The following is a 19,459-nucleotide window of genomic DNA, read 5'->3' as shown; positions in this document are numbered from 1 at the left end:
AGTCCAATTCCCCTCAGATATGAGTAAGTACACACCAATTTTTACTTTAAGAAATTAAAAACTCTTATGCTCTCGCGGGTAGAGCTGTGACGTGTCGGATTTTTTATCAACGTGGTGATGAACCACCAGGGGGCGCAGTGTCGCGGTTAACTGCAACCCCCCCCCCCAAAAAAAAACACAAAATCCCCCGGCGGCGCTGCGTCGTGTGTAGGACTGGGAGGAGGGAGCGCACACGTGTGTTGGGGGGGGGTGCGTGTTGATTCTTCTGCTCTCTAGCTGCATGTGAGGCTTCACCTGTGCTCTCTGGTTCAGACATCTTCTCAGAATTGTATATAGTGTCCAATAATAAACAGACTGCAGACACTTTGTCACCTTTTTGGTAGCCATGAAGCCTGACACCCATGAAGAACGCGGGGCAGGAGGCTCCGCCTTTATTCATACAGACACGTAACTCTGCGCTGCACAAAATAGTTCCCAAACAAAACATGTAGTGATATTCATGGAAATCTAACAGTGTTTGGTGTTACAGTGACTGAGAACAGTAATAAACCCCCCCAACACAAAATCCTCCGGCGGGCGGCCGTGTCGCGCACTTAAGAACGCATGTAGCTTGTAATGGAAATGAATACTTTAATAATAATTAATAGTGAATTAATTATTAATGAATAATGATTAGAATGCAGTAAATTTGTCGTATTTCCTCGCGAGATGGAAACTTCTGTTGTAGAATGAGGATGTGTGCTTCTGAAAGCGCGCCCGTGTGTAAAGGGAGCCGCGTGCAGCAGAGGCAGTGAGAGCGCGACGACGAGAGAGAGTGACAGGCGCGGTGGGAGAGAAGGAGAGAACAGTCTGAAAGAAAGAAGGAAAGTCTGAACACAGGACTAGCAGAAAGAGTAAATTATCAGCAAAGATGGACGTGTTTAATGTGTTTTTTATAGTTCCAATCACGCAGCACATGCTGAACTTGTGATGCGGTCATCGTCCCAGCTCTACTCGCGGGCCACATAAAATGACATGGCGGGCCACATTTGGCCTGCGGGCCTTGAGGTTGACACATGTGACATAAGCAATAACTCTATAGGTCGGATTATTCCCCTTGTGCATTACAGACAGAGGCAGAGCTCAAACAGGTGTCGTCTTTCCGTTGATATCCATACGCCGAGTCTCCAGCCCCACTGAGTGCTCTTTTCATGTTGTTTTTGGAAAACTGGATAAAAACGAACAAACACGTCAAATTCAGATCAGCTGAATATGACAGAATGAGGGTAGTAAAGAACAGACTTCGCTCTTCTAAGTGAAATAGTCGTATTTCTAATGATGAGGATACAAACTATTCACTGTGATAAATAATGCTTCACCGGCCTTGACTCAGGAATGGGATTAAATGAAACGATGTGGCGGGACTTCACTAAAGCTCAGGTGCCTCGCCGTGACGGCTGCAGCCTTCAACATCCTGACTCAGCGTTTTTCTTCTCACTGCTCTGACAGGCGTGTCTGAGCGACACACGTCAGCTGTGAGTCCTTCACACAGGAAGCAGCAGAAGATAAGGACACGCGTGTTCACCTGTTAACACTGAATGGAGACATCGACCCCACATTTGTTTTCAGCAACATCTCCATCAAAAGATCATTCCATCCCAGTTTTGCAGGTCCTGAACAGATTTGAAATACATTAAAGAGGATTCTAACGGGGAAGTTTCACGCTGCAAAAACTCCTTTTTTAGAGACTAAAAAGATTCTTTGAAGAAAAAATGTCTGATTTTTTGTTTTGCAAGAAAAACTATTTAATCCAGAATTCTTAAATAGCAAAACACGTCTTTTTCTTTTTTATTTACAGAAAATCTGTCAATGCAGTCAAAGTTTTGGACTTCTTTCTGCTTTTGCAGTGCTCCTGCAGCATTTCCATCCAGACTTCTGAGCTTCAGATCAACGACGGAGGAATGAAAGTGGTCATTGCTCCGATGGGAAATGAAGCGCTGCTCCTCGCTGCAAGCTTTGCACCACAGCAGACAGAGTCCAGGCTGTTATCGGCCTGTTAGTCAGCCGGCTTTTACTAGTCACAGTGCCGCCTGGAGTTGTTACCAACTCTGGAAAAGCTGCCTTTCTGGGGTTGAAGGTTCCACTGCTGTTTTTGGAGTGTGGAGTTTTCCTGTTCTCCCTTCATGAAAACCTGCAGCAGCATCCACAACTGTGACTGAAGCTCTGGGAGATGTTAGTCTGCTGTCACCTTCAGGCTCCTCTCTAACTGCTCTGCAGAAAGGATGTCTGTATTTGAAGAACTTACCCCGCCTCTTTTTCCCTTCCAGTCTGTTTTGTGAAGCTCCGCCCCCAAACAAGCAGCCATGATTGCAGTGGGAGGTTTCTGCTCTCAGGAGTTCAGTCTGTGAATGCAAACCAATCAGAGGCATAAACTGCTGTTCTCACTGCAGTTTCAGGACTGATTCATGCCAAACCCCTTCAGCTTGAGTGTTGACCCTCCCAGTAAAGATCACAATGTGCTTCGGTCCTGTAGGTGCTGATCAATAATGAAGCAGCCTGGCTCTCAGTCTGGACCCGGGCCGGTTCTGTTGGTGTCAGCAACATTTGGAGCTGGCAGACATTTGAATTTCATTCATTTCATTTTTTTTCTACAGGTGAGGACGACCGACTGGCTTTGAAGAGCAAAGTGACCGTTGGAGACCTGTTCAGAAAAGAGTTCAGGGTTCACGACCCCGACGCAAAGTGGATCAGCAGTAAGTCCTGTCAGTGAAAACTCAGAATGGCTTTTAGTGGTGATGATAGACTGATTCCAGACAGACCATAATAACTGTTTAGCTGTCTTAATGTTTAATGTGTGTGTGTGTGTGTGTGTGTGTCCTCCACGTTTGACATTCCTGCAGACAATTGATCCATAGCATCCACAATGCTTGAACAGCGGTCCACTACCTGTGTCCTTTTGTCATGTGTGATGTTGTGTGATGTTGTGTGATGAGTTGTTGACGTTGCTGTTGTCAGAATTCATCAGCACCGTTTGCAGAGGCTTGTTTCCTTCTAATTACCAGCAGAAGTGCCGACCGCTCTGCGCTAGGCCAATTAGAAAACGTCTTTTTCTGAAAGAAAGTAAAGGTGGGATGGATGCGGGCCGCCGTGCGCCTCTGAAGGGAACCATCAGGCCGCGGGAATGTGGGGGTCTCCTGACGGAGTCCACAGCAAACATGGCGGCGCGGCAGCGTCCCTCGGCCCTCCCCTCCTCCGCCGGCGTCTGAAACTTTGCATTTACTCCATTAGACACGGGGAGATTTCTCCTAATCCCACGTGGAAGCTTCTGGCTGCCCCTCCCATGCGGCTGGAGGATGAGGAATCTCTCATGCGGCTGATTTGTTGTCGTTGCTGACTGTGACCCAGAGGTTGTAAACAAATTGATCACGCTTGAATGGGCGCTGATGAATATCACAGACGGCAGCGGCGCCGCTCACATCTGGAAGCCATTACTGCTTCTTCCAGAGTCGTCTGCAGACGCTCAAACTGTAATTACAATTATTAGGTAAAAGTGTCATGAATGCGGGAAAAATTCATTAAACCCATTTTGTACTTGATGCAAAATATCCCCCTGGTCCCACGGGGATCATTTGGCGTGAAAAGAGAGGTGATGTGCAGACAGGATGCATACGTGCATCAGCAGGAAAGCACTCGTCTCTTTCATCTCTGCTGTTCCAGCGCCGTCGCCGTCGTCCCTGATCTCTGGGTATTTTAGGGAATCGTTAGGTACCGCTCACAAAAAAAGAGAAAAGTGGAGGAGAAGACTGAAAGACGTCCTGAAAGACAAGCAAATGATTTTGTCTTCATTAGTGTCAGTCTTCGCTCTTCCCACTCGGATCCTTTCACGGCTGCGTCTCACATCCGCATCAAACTGGCTGCTGGTTGGAGGAAAAATTGAATTTTTTAAAACCTCAATTAGTTTGGTTTTATGATTTCCTCGTCTCCATCTCCCAGTTTATTCCCTGAAGACAGACAGTGAACATAACTTTAGAGTTCCTAATGATCCTATAGCAGGTTACTTTTAGAAGGCAGGATTACTTCCTGTCTTTCCACTTTCTCTCTCCTTTTTATTAACATTATTAGATGCTTTTATTGCACAGACGTCCAGATTCTGCATAATGCAGCCCATTCCGATGGAATCGCAGCTTTTGGCTTCTGTCTGCGGTCCAGCTGAGAGATTTGAAGGAAAACAACTCGCACAGGTTTACATTCATATTTAGGGCAGGAATGTGACTGTAGGGAATTCATTTTTATAAAAGGCTCCAAGCTTTCAGCCTGAAAAACATTTTATAGGGGAGAAGTTTTTCATTTAGATTTCAGTTTAATGTTTAGAAAAAGGCTAGAGATCCACATGTCAGCCCCCCGACTGGCCGCTGACATCCTCTGGAAGAAGGGATCGCGGTGGGTGACCACTTTCTTCAGATAAGAGGCTTTCAACTCGTTTGTTCCACTAAAACTTGCTAGTTCTGAGAAATACTTGGAGAGCCTCACATTTGCTGCTCCCAGATTTCTGTTTGGGTCACTTGTCTTGACGGCATCAGACGGCGCCTCAGACGGCGGTCTCTAATGGGTTCTGCAGAGTGTGTCCTGTCATTAACCTGTTAGGAAACACGCCCTCCTCCATCTCCAGCATGTTAGCGGCCGGCGTGGGAGCAGCAGCAGCCAGGAGCTGCAGCGGTTTCACTGAACGCCCCCCTCCTGCGCCGCATGCGTGACGGCCCAGTCGTGCTTCACAGCTGGAGACGTGTCGGTGCGATTCTGAGGCTGCCTTGTGAAAACGCTGGCATGAAGGCGGTGTTTGTGCAGGTGTAGCAGCAGAGCGGTGCAGCGCCTCTCCACAGAGCTTTCCCCCACGCTCTTCATCGCTATTCCAATCACGCTCTGGAGCTTTCACTAAGTCTCCACGGTTAGGTAATTGCACAGTTAGCAGACATGACTTATATCTCACAGATGCCTGTTTTTCTAGCACTCCATCAGAATCAAACAGGCAGAGCATCCACAACCTGCTCTCAGGCGCGAGGTGAGGCTCGCCGTGGAACGTGAGGCTGGCTCTAAACAGCTGTCTGCCTTTTTAATGGCCACCCTCATCTCGTTTGCAGCTGAAAGATCCTCCTGGTCTCAGTAATGGTGGTTAAAAATGGAGAACGGGGCCGTTTGACAGATTCAGTCAGTCACCAAAGGGCCATTGCTGTGATGTTGAGCAGGAAGCATGTTTGCTGTGTGAGAACAGCAGAGAACAGCAGAGAACAACAAAGAACAGCAGAGAACAACAAAGAACAGCGGAGAACAACAGAGAACAGCAGAGAACAACAGACAACAACAAAGAACAGCGGAGAACAGTAGAGAACAGCAAAGAACAGCAGAGAACAACAAAGAACAGCAGAGAACAACAAAGAACAGCAGAGAACAACAAAGAACAACAGACAACAACAAAGAACAGCGGAGAACAGTAGAGAACAGCAAAGAACAACAGAGAACAGCAAAGAACAACAAAGAGCAGCAGAGAACAACGAAGAACAGCGTGTGGGATGGGCCTGTTGTTCAGTCACTGATCTTGGGTCCCATGATGTCATTACTCTGGTTTAATCCAAAGATCTGATGTTAATGATGGTGTAAGAGTCGTTTGTTAATGAAGTTTCGCTTCCCCCGCCTCTTTCCCATTGACTTGTATCAAATTGGTCCACTTTGCCACCGTAGGCTGCAACACGGGATGTTGTTCATCCCGTGTTGCAGCCTGTCAGCTCTTCTGTAATGGTGTCATCATTTCAAGCGGCAGGTGCAAATGCAGCTCCATCTGATTAGATTTCAGCAGCAATAAAGACATTTTATTAATTCCCAGGGGAGTAATCAGTCATTGTAGGAGTCACTGTGCAGCCGTTGCTGCCGGCGGGAAAGAGGATCGGCGTCTTCACTTTCTCTCTAAAGCCGCTTCGCCACAGTCCACAGTAAAGTTTGACTCCTAAAAACAAAGACGTCTCCCTGCAAACGTCCTCGAACTGTTGGTTAGCAAAGAGCCAGGATCTGTTGGCCTGTCGGCCGGTTTGTGACGCTGCAGTGGTGCCACACAGTCCATTTAGGGAATCCAGATGTTTCTAGAAAGCATGGAAATGAAAAATGGATGTGTTCTCCAGAACTGCAGTCTAATTCTCTGTGGTCAGTGGTTGGGGCTGCACAGTGGTGCAGTGGCTAGCCATCTCAGCGAGAAGGCTCTGGTTCAAATCCCCACTGGGTTCTTCCCGTGGGGAGTTTGCATGTTCCCCTCATTCATGCGTGCATCTCCTCTCATGTTCAGGATCATGCTTTATTAGTGGTGTCTTTCAATCATCCAGACCAGTGAATGTGCGATGGACCTTCAGGGTGAACGCTGCCTTCCCCAAGAAAAACGGAGGGATGGTGACCTGTCAGAGCAGGTGGAGGAACATCTAGAGAGGTGGAGGTTTGCTCTGGAAAGGAGAGGAGCAGGACAGAGGCTCTGTGTGAGAATGAGAGGAGGTCCAGAGGAACGGAAAGGTTCCAGAGGTGGAAAAGGTGGCGGACTTTAAGTTCTTAGGATCCACAGCCCAGAGGTGGACAGACGTGTCGAAGCATGCTGGGACGGGTGGAGGAAGGTTTCTGGTGTAATGTGCGACCAAAGAGTGTCAGCAAGAATGAAAGGAAAGGTGCAGACTGTGGTGAGAGCTGCCATGTTGTTGGTGTAGAACAGGCATGTCCAAAGTCCGGCCATAGTTTGTTCCAATTTCCTGAGAAGCTGTCCAATCAGGAGACAGGATAGGACAGCTGTGGTCAGTATGATTGTTTCTGAAGCTCCGCCCCCAATGGTCCTCTGAACTTGTTCATGTTTTTCCAGCTTCAGCTGTGAGCAGGAAACTCAGTTGTGGAGATATTCGGGGAAAAACGAGAGAGTCCGAGCTGAGGGGGGGTTTGAGGAGCAGCTGCATTATAATGACCACCATGGCGGTGGGGGAGCAGCAAATCAATAATACATAATTAATCAGCAGTGCAGGTTAAGTGCGGCAGAAGGTACCGGGTCAGAAGCCAGCAGGCGGGTTAGGACCACATGCAGGATCATCAGGACCCCCCTGGGAGGAAAACCCATTCTGGGATCCAATGACTGAATCATTTGCTTTTAGGAGGCGTGGACGGTTTTATCATGGCGGGGCAACAACCTGTCTGAGAGAGGGCAGAGACCCCTCTGAAGACGTCTGCTGTGGTGCTTCTCTGCTCTTCTGCTCAGAGTTCAGACCTGGTTCTGTCTCTGTTCTGCTGCGATGGCCGGAACGGTTCTGTCCGTTTCCTGTCACATCTACTGATTACAGCAGCAAACAGCCGTTCAAAACATCCAGCCTTAGATACTGGAAGGTTCCAAATGGAGAGTTTGATAGATAGTCCAGTAATAGATTACTAGTTGGAAAAACTTTTCAGTGGAGACTGTCTTTTCTGTCGCGATCTCTTGATGAAATCAAAAAAGTCACTTCACATTAGTTTCCACTGTAAAATAGAAATGCCTTCTATTTGTTTCTGATTCTGTAAAAAGCTGTGCAGTCGTTAGTTTGTGAACCTGTGAGCACGGCCGTGGATGAAAGGCCGGCGCCGCCTGAAGCTGCTCTGCAGCCGCGGGAGTTTGTTTGATCTCCTCTGAAGTGAGGACGGACGGACGGACGTTCAGGTCAACAACAGACGTTTTCATTTAGTTCCAAATGAAGATGGAAGGAAGCTGAAAAAAACCAGAGCAGATGAAGAGACAGAGACCAGTGGAGCCAGTGAACAATGATTGGCAGCTCCGATAACCACGAGCGACTTCCACAGCCGGACGCTGCTGTGTCTGCTTCCTGTTCTGTCAGCAAGTTCAGGCTTTGGGGCATTTATCCGTGTGGCCTTTCCAGCTAATAGCTGGAAAGCCCTCTGTTTGTCTGTCAATGGGAGGAAAAGGAAACTTCCAGCAGGTGTAAGGCTGCGGCGGACTGCGTTTAGAGACGCTGACGTTCCGCTGCAGCCGCCGGTGTCGCCTCATCAGCCGTGGTCACAAAGACCTGGAAGCCACAAGGAAAAGCCCATTTTTTCCAGAGTTTGAATCCGTAACCCGGCTCACCTCGCGGCTAACAACAAAGTTTTCAATCGGCGAGATGCTTGGTGCTCGGTGTGGAGGTTACGGCTCACATGGAGACCTCTCAGAGTCGTTCTTCCAATCCCACAGTTGAACAATAAATGAGTTTTTCTTTCAAATGCTGGTGAGGTTCTGCTGATCCACAGTTGAAGCTGTGCTCGTCAAAAAACCACAACCAGGTTGAAGAATCTGACTTTAAGGCTGCAGCAGAGAGGCTTTCTGTTATTTACATTTGGCCATTTTTAATCTGCAGCAGTTTTTCAAAGATTGTTTTAGGTTTTTTGTTAATAACTCACTTCTGCTGGAAAGATTTTCAAACCTCTGATACTTTTTTGTTGAATCCACAGGATTATTAATCTATCAAAGTTATCTTTTTGTAACTACATTTCAACATGTTCTGGGACATCGCCTGTCCGTCCTGGGGGAGGAACGCTCCTTCATGTGGACACCCCTGAGGGAATCACTGAGAAGGAGGCAGTTTAGAATCTTTCTATTGAATTCATGATCCTTTAGATTTGATGTTTTACTACATTTATCCACATAAAGCCCATCCAGACGACTGTTGCTGTGATTTTGGGCTATACAAATAAAATGAAATTGAACTGAACGACATTGGATGTAGAATCCTTCAAATAGAAAAACTTGACATGGGAGGAGCCATTCTGTCACGAGTCTTCACCTCAGAATGATCTCCTGGAGGAAGTGGAGACGTTTGAGTTATAGGATTCTAAAGATAAGTCCTCCTCAATCAACTCAACAGATATTTAGAAAGAACTATTTTTAAATTAATTTCATATTAATATATTTGTCATTTTGAACACCTTTTAATCTATTTTTTGGGTTCCCTCGGAATATTTGTATTTTGAAAGAAAAGTCTTCTAGAAATGAATCCCTAATGTCTGACAGCTGCAGGAATGTCTGTTATCACTGAGCTTTACCATCATTCTGCTTCAAAGGATTGAAGGTTTTCCATTGGAGAATGCTTGATGTGCCACAGCGTCCTGAAACAGGACGACACGCCGTCCTGTCAGCGTTCCCACAATCCCTCCTGCCCTGGACCAGCCTGAATGGAAGACCCTGCTCCTCAAAAGGCTTTTCCACATGAATATACATTCATGTCGAACGCACGCCGACACGCTGAGGCAGGGACTGACGGGACAGCCTTGCTTCCATTGATCAGTTCAGACCGGGTCAGAGCCGTGCGCTTTCAAAGGACCTGGCTCGTGTTTTCACTGCCAAGGTCAGGAGGCAGCAACCGTGGAGCCGCACGACGAGGACGGTGCCAGTTCAAGACGAAGAAAAGACCAAAGACACAAACGGCGTGTTTACTGAAAGCTGGAAGAAGGAGCTCAGTGTCCAAAGTGGAGCTGAGTCTTCCACTATCATGAACGGAGACGTTTTTGGTCCAAGAAACCAACCTTCTGCCGGTTAGCTGTGAAGGTACAACCTTATGGTCTATGGCTGCAGTGGAATCCAAGCTCAGTCCATCCATCCAACCGTGTTTCTGCGACCTGAACTGTTCAGGAAAAAAGAGCCAAAATGGAACAATGGAGAACCGGAGGCAGCAGGAAGGAAGCTGCTGATGGACTTTGATAGGAAAAGCTGGAAACGTCAACATCAACTTCTGTGGACCGCCTTAAGAAAAGAACCTGGAGCCAAGCTGACCTTCAACGGGAGGTGACATCCATCCATGCATCCATCCATGCATCCATCCATCCATCCATGCATCCATCCATGCATCCATCCATCCATCCATGCATCCATCCATGCATCCATCATCCAGCCATGCATCCATCCATCCATCCATCCAGCCATCCATCATCCATCAATCATCCATCCATCCATCCATCCATCCATTCATCATCCAGCCATCCATCATCCATCATCCATCCATCATCCATCCATCCATCATCCATCATCCATCCATCATCCATCCATCCATCCATCATCCATCCAGCCATGCATCCGTCCATCCATCCATGCATCCATCATCCAGCCATGCATCCATCATCCATCAATCCATCCATCCATCCATGCATCCATCCATCCATCTATCCATCCATCATCCAGCCATCCATCCATCCATCATCCATCCATCATCCATCCATCCATCATCCATCCATCCATCCAGCCATGCATCCGTCCATCCATCCATGCATCCATCATCCAGCCATGCATCCATCATCCATCCATCCATCCATGCATCCATCCATCCATCTATCCATCCATCATCCAGCCATCCATCCATCCATCATCCATCCATCATCCATCCATCCATCATCCATCCATCCATCCATCCGTCCATCCATCCATGCATCCATCATCCAGCCATGCATCCATCCATCCATCAATCCATCCATCCATCCATGCATCCATCCAGCCATCCATCCATCATCCATCCAGCCATCCATCCATCATCCATCCATCCATCCACCCATCCAGCCATCCATCCATCCATCCATCATCCATCAAGCCATGCATCCGTCCATCCATCCATCCATGCATCCATCCATCCATCCATCCATCATCCATCCATCCATCCACCCATCCAGCCATCCATCCATCCATCCATCATCCATCAAGCCATGCATCCGTCCATCCATCCATCCATCCATCATCCAGCCATGCATCCATCATCCATCCATCCATCCATGCATCCATCCATCCATCTATCCATCCATTCATCCATCCATCCATCCATCCATCATCCATCCAGCCATCCATCCATCCATCATCCATCCATCATCCATCCATCCATCATCCATCCATCCATCATCCATCCATCCATCCATCATCCATCCAGCCATGCATCCGTCCATCCATCCATGCATCCATCATCCAGCCATGCATCCATCCATCCATCAATCCATCCATCCATCCATGCATCCATCCAGCCATCCATCCATCATCCATCCAGCCATCCATCCATCATCCATCCATCCATCCACCCATCCATCCATCCATCCATCCATCCATCATCCATGCATCCATCATCCAGCCATGCATCCATCAATCCATCCATCCATCCATCCATCCATCATCCATCCATGCATCCATGAATGGGACTTAGGTACGTCCGTTTCAACCCCCACCCCCCCCACCCCCGTGTCTCTGCATGTGTTACTGCCCCCTCCCTCATGTGTCGCTCCCCATGCCTCCCCAGAGAGAGGCTGAGCCCAGGGCAGCTGTATGAATAAGACATACTAGCATAGAAAGCTCTAGATCAGAGCAGAAAACAGCGCCCAGGGCTGATCCACGCTGAGTGAAGGTGAGAGAAAGGAAAGAAACGCGGGGAGAGACAGCTAGAAAGAGGCTGACTGAGGAGAAAACAGAACGCCTTGGGTTCTGCTGAAGAATGTGTCTTTGAAAGACAAGAAAATAAGGAGTTGAAGAGGTGAAGGAGGAACGATAAGGTTTAAAATGATGAGCTTAGCAGGAGGGCTTATCTGGGGGCAGCGATGGGAAGGATTTGAGAGATCTGTGGTGTATCTGATGTGTCTGGAGGCGTGTGGTTGTGGAAGATCAGTAAGTCGGCCAGAGATAAAGATGAAGAAGGTGCCTTGAAGAGATGCAGGTGTCTGAGTTTAAGTCAAAGCCTCATCGTGAAAACAAAGCCGGACAGGAAGCTCGCCCAGCTCTTCCTGCTGATTCAACTGAGCGCTTATCTCTCCATACATGAAGGTGCTGCTCATCAAAGTGTTGAATGGAGTCAAACGAAAATAATGGCAGGTCTTATTTACCCCTGTGATTCCATGAAAGGGGCTATTTACTCTCTTTGAATCTGCCAAAAGCTGTTGAGGGACGCTCGGCTGTACCGGTCTGAAAGTGCTGCCCAAGCACATTCTGCATTTAAGCCTCTGTGATGGCAATTTTGTCACCTCTAATGGACAATTAGATATGCTAGCAGATAGCAAGCACTCTGCATGACAATCCCCGGGTCTTAATTACCCCACCGACTGGCATGAAGCACCAATGAATCAGCAGACTAATAGGACAGGGCAGCATGGATCGAGTGAAGGTGAAATGGGGCAGTTGTGGTATTAAACTGATCCTCCTGTTGGATGGGGGAGGGGGGGGGCTACACCAGTCGTGGGACATCTGTCAGACCCTGTCTTGACACGGACCGAACCAACATGTCTGCAGTCTTCATGGAAGTCCATGCCGTCTGGCTTCAGAGCCCAGCCATGATGGGGTTTGTAATGCTGACTCGTCTGTAGCTCATTGTAATCTGATTACTGAGCAAACCAGACTGAGCCGTTTCCCGCTAACTCTGACATAAGTCAACTACAAGAATACATGAAGGGTATTCAACGTTTTAGGAAATCAAAGTATTGTTTCAAATAAATTCCAATATGTGATTCCTGTTTATTGACATGGATTGTAAAGCTGTTGTGTGTAGAGTTGATGTTAAAGTTGCTGTGTCAGAACCAGTTCTGGCTGTAGTCCGGTTACAATTGTACAGGTCACCATGGCGACCTCTGCAATAGGACAGAGAGGTTTGCTTAACACAGCAATAGTTTTGGTTCCTATTGGTTTAATGCTCAGCTGTAGATGATAAACTGAAAGAAACGACTGAGATGGACTCGGTTCCTCCATCTGAGGTCAGGAACCCGCTGGGCTGCAGCAGCTTTGAGTTGGCTTGGCATTGATTGGTGTTGTTCCAACAGACACCATGTTGATGTTCTGTCAGACATTTTGTCTCCAGTCTGCAGCCGGTTGGTTTTACAGATCTCACTCCTCCATTGACAGACTTCTTCACATTTTTGACTGAAATAAAACCTCAGTCATTAGCTCCACTCAAACCTCATCTAGTAATTTCAGGAACATGGTGTTTCCTGAGTGTTCAGATTCCGTTTGCTGCTCAGCCACAGGGCTGCTGTCGTCTTGTCTGATGCTGTGTGGTTCTGTGAAAGACCTGTTTTCATGAGAACCTGACTGGAACGGTTCTGCCGTCCACCGTTCTCATGTTTGCTTCATTTCAGCAGGAAATGATGACAGATGCCTTTTTTCTGTTGTGTGACATCCGGTGCAAAGATCTTGAAGTTGCTTTGCATTAAACGCTGAATGTGTTTCCAACAAACTCTGGAGGCGTGGACCTGTGGTCCCGCAGTGAAACGGTCCTGGAGGAGTCTGCACAGAGGCAGAACTGAACCGTTGCTGTTGTGCTGTCTGTTTTCAAAGGAGCCTTTAATAACCTGGCAACCTTTCTCCTTCTGTTTCATCTCCTTCCTTCCAGATAATGAGCTGCTGTACCGCAACCGGGATGGTGATGTTGTCAGGCTCAGCGTTGACTCTAATGAGCAAACCATCTTGGTGCATAACAAGAAATTTGTAAGTCTTGGTCACCTCTTCCTTTGTTCCTTTCCTGTTTGTTGTGGTCAGAGCAGAAAAGAGCTGACTGTGAGCGTCCGTGAACTCTTCTTTCAGGCAGCAAATCAAAGCACCTATGTGCTTTTTATTGCACAGCTTCATCAACGGATTCATTATTACAGATAAATGAGGCCTGCATGCATAACTCTTGGTTAGCCTGCTTATCTGGCCGTGCATAAAGATGGAGGTGACGACATCCAACATTATGTGTGCCGTTGAAGGACCTGGCAGGAGTGCAGAGATTAATGCAGCCCTCATTTGTTTCCGGAGCAGAGTCATCCGTCAGAGTTAGCCACATGTCCAGATGAATGGAGGCCGCATGTGTGGTTTGAAACCCCATCTGCTGTTTTTTTTAAAGAAACTTTTCTCTGGATTCCAGGAAATGTACAAAGCCAGCAAGTATGAAGTGTCCCCCGACCTGAAGTACGTGCTGCTGGCCTACAACGCCGCTCCGGTGAGCTTCTCAATTACCGGCAGAGCCTTTCACATGAGCAGGTAGTGGAGGAAGTGGGTTTGGAATAGAGGAAGGCGGGAAGCGGCAGAATGAAATGATGGTGGAGTGTGAAGGTCTGTCGCACGCCGGCGCCCTGGGAGCGAGCAGATCTGCAGCGAGGGGGACGGAAACACAAACAAACACCTTTACAGGGAGGGAGATGAGATCCGCAGTCAGAGCGTCGGCTGGAAATGTATCATTTCTATGCACTTGGAGAATAAAGTGCCCCATGACTGCACTGGCTCTGCCAGCCGTGTGATATGCATCAAAGCATTTCTGCTCCTAATACAGCAGATCAGATACGTGCAATCATTTGTCCGGCTGATATTTTCTTGTTCTGCCTCACGGAGAATCTGCTGCTGTTGTTAGGGAGCCTGCAGATGCATAATCTGCCGTCGCTGGCGGAGCTGAAAAGGAAATGTTGTGATAAGCTGGATGTGTTGCGTGTCTTTTCATTTCTTATCCGTCCCAGCTCCTTCGGCTTTGATGGATGACAGCGGTTTCTCCTGCATGTAACAGTCACATCCCTGCACATGCGCGCTCATGCATGCATGATGCGTGAAGCGGGATGGATGCTCCATGCCTGCATACTAACAGATGTGCCAGCCCCCCCCCACATTAGAATGAGTCCCCTGTGAGAAGGGACCCGTGAGTTTGACAGAACGTTTGCCGTCTTTAGATTTAATCCCAACCGCGTCTGGATTAGGCAGAGGTGAAGTCACTGCAGGCCCAGCCTGAAGGGCCTCCGTCAACCTCTGGCTGTTTTCATGCTCCATCTCTCATCACAGCTGTTATTAATGCAGATTCTCCTGATGAGACTTGCTGTAAACGTATGAGCTGCTCCCAGAAATGGACTGAAAGGAGTTTGGCTGTCGGCGTCCTCGCTTTCCATCAGCGTGAGGAAAACGGGGCGCAGGTTTAGCCTCGTTAGACACTTCACTTAAATATTTAAGCCAGCTGAAAGACGCAGCATTCAAGCTACAAATTTGACTTTTAGTTTATTCAATGACAGTGAAGTCTTTTCATTTTTTGGATGTTTAAAGCAGTGAAGCTGAGAAGATGATGAAGGTGCTGAAGTCTGACCCGTCTGTCTTCTGCAGGTCTACCAGCATTCCTACACGGCTTTCTACATCATCTGCAGTCTGGAGACGCCGTAAGTGGACGTCGGCTCATCTGTTCTCCCTCATCCAGGCCTTTTCAAATTAGCCCCGCCCCCAGAGCCTCAGTCCTGTTCCGCTGACTGACAGCTGAGCTGCCTGGAAACTGCTCAAGCTTCTCCACGGTGGTCTCACTGGCCGTGACACCAATCGTCCTAACATCTGTCCAATACTGACACCCCCCGCCCCCCCGGTCCTTTTCATTTTGCCCGGAGCTGCTTCCTTTTGACCCCACAAAGTGATAAAAACCCTGGATGATGCCCCCACAGCGTTTACGATCTATTATTTACAAGAACAAGCGTGAACGCTCCACCCTGTTCAAGAGATCAAGTCCCAGAATGCATTTGGGCTGTCCGCTATGTTCCCTCTTTGATTATGAAGGTGAGGCGTGTTGAGACGGAGCTGCAGGTTCACATCAACAGCAGAACAACATGGACTTCTTTCAACATTCGTTCACTCATTTTCATCTCTGAACTTGCTGAAAACCAGAAACCACCCCCACCAGCACCCCCACCCACGCCAGGAGGCCTGCAGAGGCTTTGGTCGCCGCTAAGACTCCTTCAGAAGATTCTTTCTGTTCTTCGCAGGAACAGCGTCTAGTTCTGTCAGAACGTTTGTTCTCTTGTCTCCACTCTTGAGTTCTCCAGTCAATGCCGCCCGGTTCCCAACAGGTTCTCCAAAAATACCAGATAACTAAAGTTCCCTTCATCTAGAAATAGGTCCTTCTAACAGGCAGTCCGACTGTTTTGGTCAGACACCTTCTCAATCCTGTAATATTTCCTTCAACCATCTGTTCAGAGATCTGCTCGAGAACCATAAGTTAACGATTTTGTGGCTCAGAAATGGCCTGTAGATCCACCAATAGTCCCAACACCAACAATCTGCTTTGGTTGAAGCTTAAAGCTCCCGAAGACCCGACCTTTACGTCCTCAACCATGACAGAAATGTCAGCAGCGCAGTTTGACTGCATTTAGGTGCTGCCCCCCAGTGGCAGCGCCCCCAAACTCCTGTCAGCTGATGACCTCATTCGTCTTCAGCTGCAGACAAAGACAAAGAGGCGGTGACACCTCTAATTCAGCAGCCTGCGCTGCTCAACACTTTCCCCAATAAGGAGTTCTGACACGGTTACACTCTGCTGCTATTTATGGGTGCACTAACTTCCTGGCTGTGGGCTGCAGCAGCAGACTGTTGAGGCTTTTTCTCCTCTTTCTGCCAACAGGGAGACCTGGAACCTCAACCCTCCTGAGGTGCGAAACGCTCAGCTGCAGTTCGCCGGCTGGGGCCCCAAAGACCAGCAGCTGGTAAAGTCCGTCCTTCAGCACGCTAAAGCACACGCGTGTCCATGCGGGTTTAGTCTGCACCTTCATCCAAAGAAGGTCACGACTGAAAGAAGCTAAAACTCCCTTTAGACATGAACGCTGCGTCACGCCATCTTCTCTGCTGCAATCGATTTACTGCAAGTCAGAACCGCCTCAGAACTGCAAGTCAGAACCGCCTCAGATATCCAGAACAATCAACCAGTAAACAGCAGAGTGTGAGACTCAGATGACAGCCTTCAAATTTACAGGATTGCTTCATTTTGACTGTTTTATTAAAGGAAATATTCAATACTACAAGATGGTTCTGATTAATTTAAACTAATTTAAAGGAATATTTGATCCCAACATCTGAAAATGTACTTAATGCCATTTTAAAGAATGAAAGCCGAGAATTCTCAGTGAAAACAAACTCTTGTCAGACGTTTGCGTCTCTTCCAAATCTGTTTCAGCTGTCTAGTGGACCCAAACTAAAGTCTTCTTTATGTTGCCTTTAACGGCCTGAGGCGTCGTTAACCTCTGAGCCGTAACAAACGCTCTTCAGGAGTCTGTCCCGTCCACGTTTGGACTTCAGCGCTCACATCCCTGTTCAGAGAGCAGACGTGCTGATCCATCCATGTGGGACACAACCAACCAAGATCAGAGCTTTTATCCGTCCTCCAGAAGAAGTGATGAAGTCTGCAGTAAAATACAAGCTTTAACACCAAGAAGACCCCCCCCTCTGTAATTTAAACACATCCTTTATTTGGGGGGGGTCATAATGAACCTGTGATCTTCCAAATTCACCTTTTTGTTCTAAAAGCAGCTTCTTGAGGTGGAAGGCTGCATAAATATCCCAGAATCCTTCTTTAAAGCAACAAAGGAAGGACGTTTGCTTTTCAAAGTTAAAGCCTCTCCGTTGCAGGGCAACAAAAAGCTTTATTGTGGGATTGTTTTCTGCTTAATTACCTGTGATCTCAGGTGAATCATCAGCGTCCGTCCTCTTGTTCCCCCCTTCAGTCATGGGGGGTTTCAGTGCTATCAGGGGTCTGGTGCTGCCGGTGGATCACGGACCTGGTCTGTGGTTGCGGCAGGTCGGTCTGTGGCGGCGGCAGGTCGGTCTGTGGCGGCCGCAGGTCGGTCTGCGGCGGCCGCAGGCCAGTCTGCGGCGGCTGCAGGTCACAGACGACCTGGTGCTGCCGGTGGATCACGGACCTGGTCTGTGGCGGCGGCAGGTCGGTCTGTGGCGGCGGCAGGTCGGTATGCGGCAGCTGCAGGTCGGTCTGTGGCGGCCGCAGGTCGGTCTGCGGTGGCCGCAGGTCGGTCTGCGGCGGCCGCAGGTCGGTCTGCGGCGGCGGCAGGTCGGTCTGCGGCGGCGGCAGGTCGGTCTGCGGCGGCCGCAGGTCGGTCTGCGGCGGCCGCAGGTCGGTCTGTGGCGGCCGCAGGTCACAGACGACCTGGTGCTGCCGGTGGATCACGGACCTGGTCTGTGGCGGCGGCAGGTCGGTCTGTGGCGGCGGCAGGTCACAGACGACCTGGTGCTGCCGGTGGATCACGGACCTGGTCTGTGGCGGCGGCAGGTCGGTCTGTGGCGGCAGCAGGTCAGTCTGTGGCGGCGGCAGGTCGGTCTGTGGCGGCGGCAGGTCAGTCTGTGGCGGCCGCAGGTCGGTCTGTGGCGGCGGCAGGTCGGTCTGTGGCGGCGGCAGGTCACAGACGACCTGGTGCTGCCGGTGGATCACGGACCTGGTCTGTGGCGGCGGCAGGTCGGTCTGTGGCGGCGGCAGGTCAGTCTTTGGCGCCGGCAGGTCGGTCTGTGGCGGCGGCAGGTCACAGACGACCTGGTGCTGCCGGTGGATCACGGACCTGGTCTGTGGCGGCGGCAGGTCGGTCTGTGGCGGCCGCAGGTCACAGACGACCTGGTGCTGCCGGTGGATCACGGACCTGGTCTGTGGCGGCGGCAGGTCGGTCTGTGGCGGCGGCAGGTCAGTCTGTGGCGGCGGCAGGTCGGTCTGTGGCGGCGGCAGGTCAGTCAGTGGCGGCCGCAGGTCGGTCTGTGGCGGCCGCAGGTCGGTCTGTGGCGGCCGCAGGTCACAGACGACCTGGTGCTGCCGGTGGATCACGGACCTGGTCTGTGGCGGCGGCAGGTCGGTCTGTGGCGGCCGCAGGTCACAGACGACCTGGTGCTGCCGGTGGATCACGGACCTGGTCTGTGGCGGCGGCAGGTCGGTCTGTGGCGGCGGCAGGTCAGTCTGTGGCGGCGGCAGGTCGGTCTGTGGCGGCGGCAGGTCGGTCTGTGGCGGCGGCAGGTCAGTCTGTGGCGGCGGCAGGTCAGTCAGTGGCGGCCGCAGGTCGGTCTGTGGCGGCCGCAGGTCGGTCTGTGGCGGCCGCAGGTCGGTCTGTGGCGGCCGCAGGTCACAGACGACCTGGTGCTGCCGGTGGATCACGGACCTGGTCTGTGGCGGCGGCAGGTCGGTCTGTGGCGGCGGCAGGTCAGTCTGTGGCGGCGGCAGGTCGGTCTGTGGCGGCGGCAGGTCGGTCTGTGGCGGCGGCAGGTCAGTCTGTGGCGGCGGCAGGTCAGTCAGTGGCGGCCGCAGGTCGGTCTGTGGCGGCCGCAGGTCGGTCTGTGGCGGCCGCAGGTCGGTCTGTGGCGGCCGCAGGTCACAGACGACCTGGTGCTGCCGGTGGATCACGGACCTGGTCTGTGGCGGCGGCAGGTCGGTCTGTGGCGGCTGCAGGTCACAGACGACCTGGTGCTGCCGGTGGATCACGGACCTGGTCTGTGGCGGCGGCAGGTCGGTCTGTGGCGGCGGCAGGTCAGTCTGTGGCGGCGGCAGGTCGGTCTGTGGCGGCGGCAGGTCAGTCTGTGGCGGCCGCAGGTCGGTCTGTGGCGGCGGCAGGTCGGTCTGTGGCGGCGGCAGGTCACAGACGACCTGGTGCTGCCGGTGGATCACGGACCTGGTCTGTGGCGGCGGCAGGTCGGTCTGTGGCGGCGGCAGGTCAGTCTTTGGCGCCGGCAGGTCGG

General features: G+C 50.4%; 1 protein-coding gene and 1 long non-coding RNA gene across 9 annotated transcripts in view; one reads left to right on the top strand and one right to left on the bottom strand.

Annotated features, from left to right (window-relative positions):
* Positions 1-19,459, top strand: part of dpp6a (dipeptidyl-peptidase 6a) — a 230,067-nt gene that overhangs the window by 181,224 nt on the left and 29,384 nt on the right. For all 8 annotated transcript variants that reach the window (XM_023950258.2, XM_023950259.2, XM_078938700.1 and 5 more), the window contains exons 3-7: positions 2,634-2,732; positions 13,359-13,453; positions 13,872-13,946; positions 15,086-15,138; positions 16,362-16,443. In XM_023950258.2, coding sequence (XP_023806026.1) covers positions 2,634-2,732; positions 13,359-13,453; positions 13,872-13,946; positions 15,086-15,138; positions 16,362-16,443 — 404 coding nt within the window. The remainder of the gene's footprint in view (positions 1-2,633; positions 2,733-13,358; positions 13,454-13,871; positions 13,947-15,085; positions 15,139-16,361; positions 16,444-19,459) is intronic.
* Positions 225-17,489, bottom strand: LOC144988386 (uncharacterized). Its single transcript, XR_013652297.1, has 2 exons — positions 17,407-17,489; positions 225-2,381 (listed from the first exon to the last, which is right to left on the bottom strand). It is a non-coding gene; the product is annotated as an uncharacterized LOC144988386 (long non-coding RNA).

Source organism: Oryzias latipes, chromosome 20 (assembly GCF_053564925.1).
Source record: "Oryzias latipes strain Hd-rR chromosome 20, Olatipes_Hd-rR_3.1".
Lineage (NCBI taxonomy): Eukaryota > Metazoa > Chordata > Actinopteri > Beloniformes > Adrianichthyidae > Oryzias > Oryzias latipes.
This window is presented reverse-complemented; position numbering and strand designations above follow the sequence as displayed.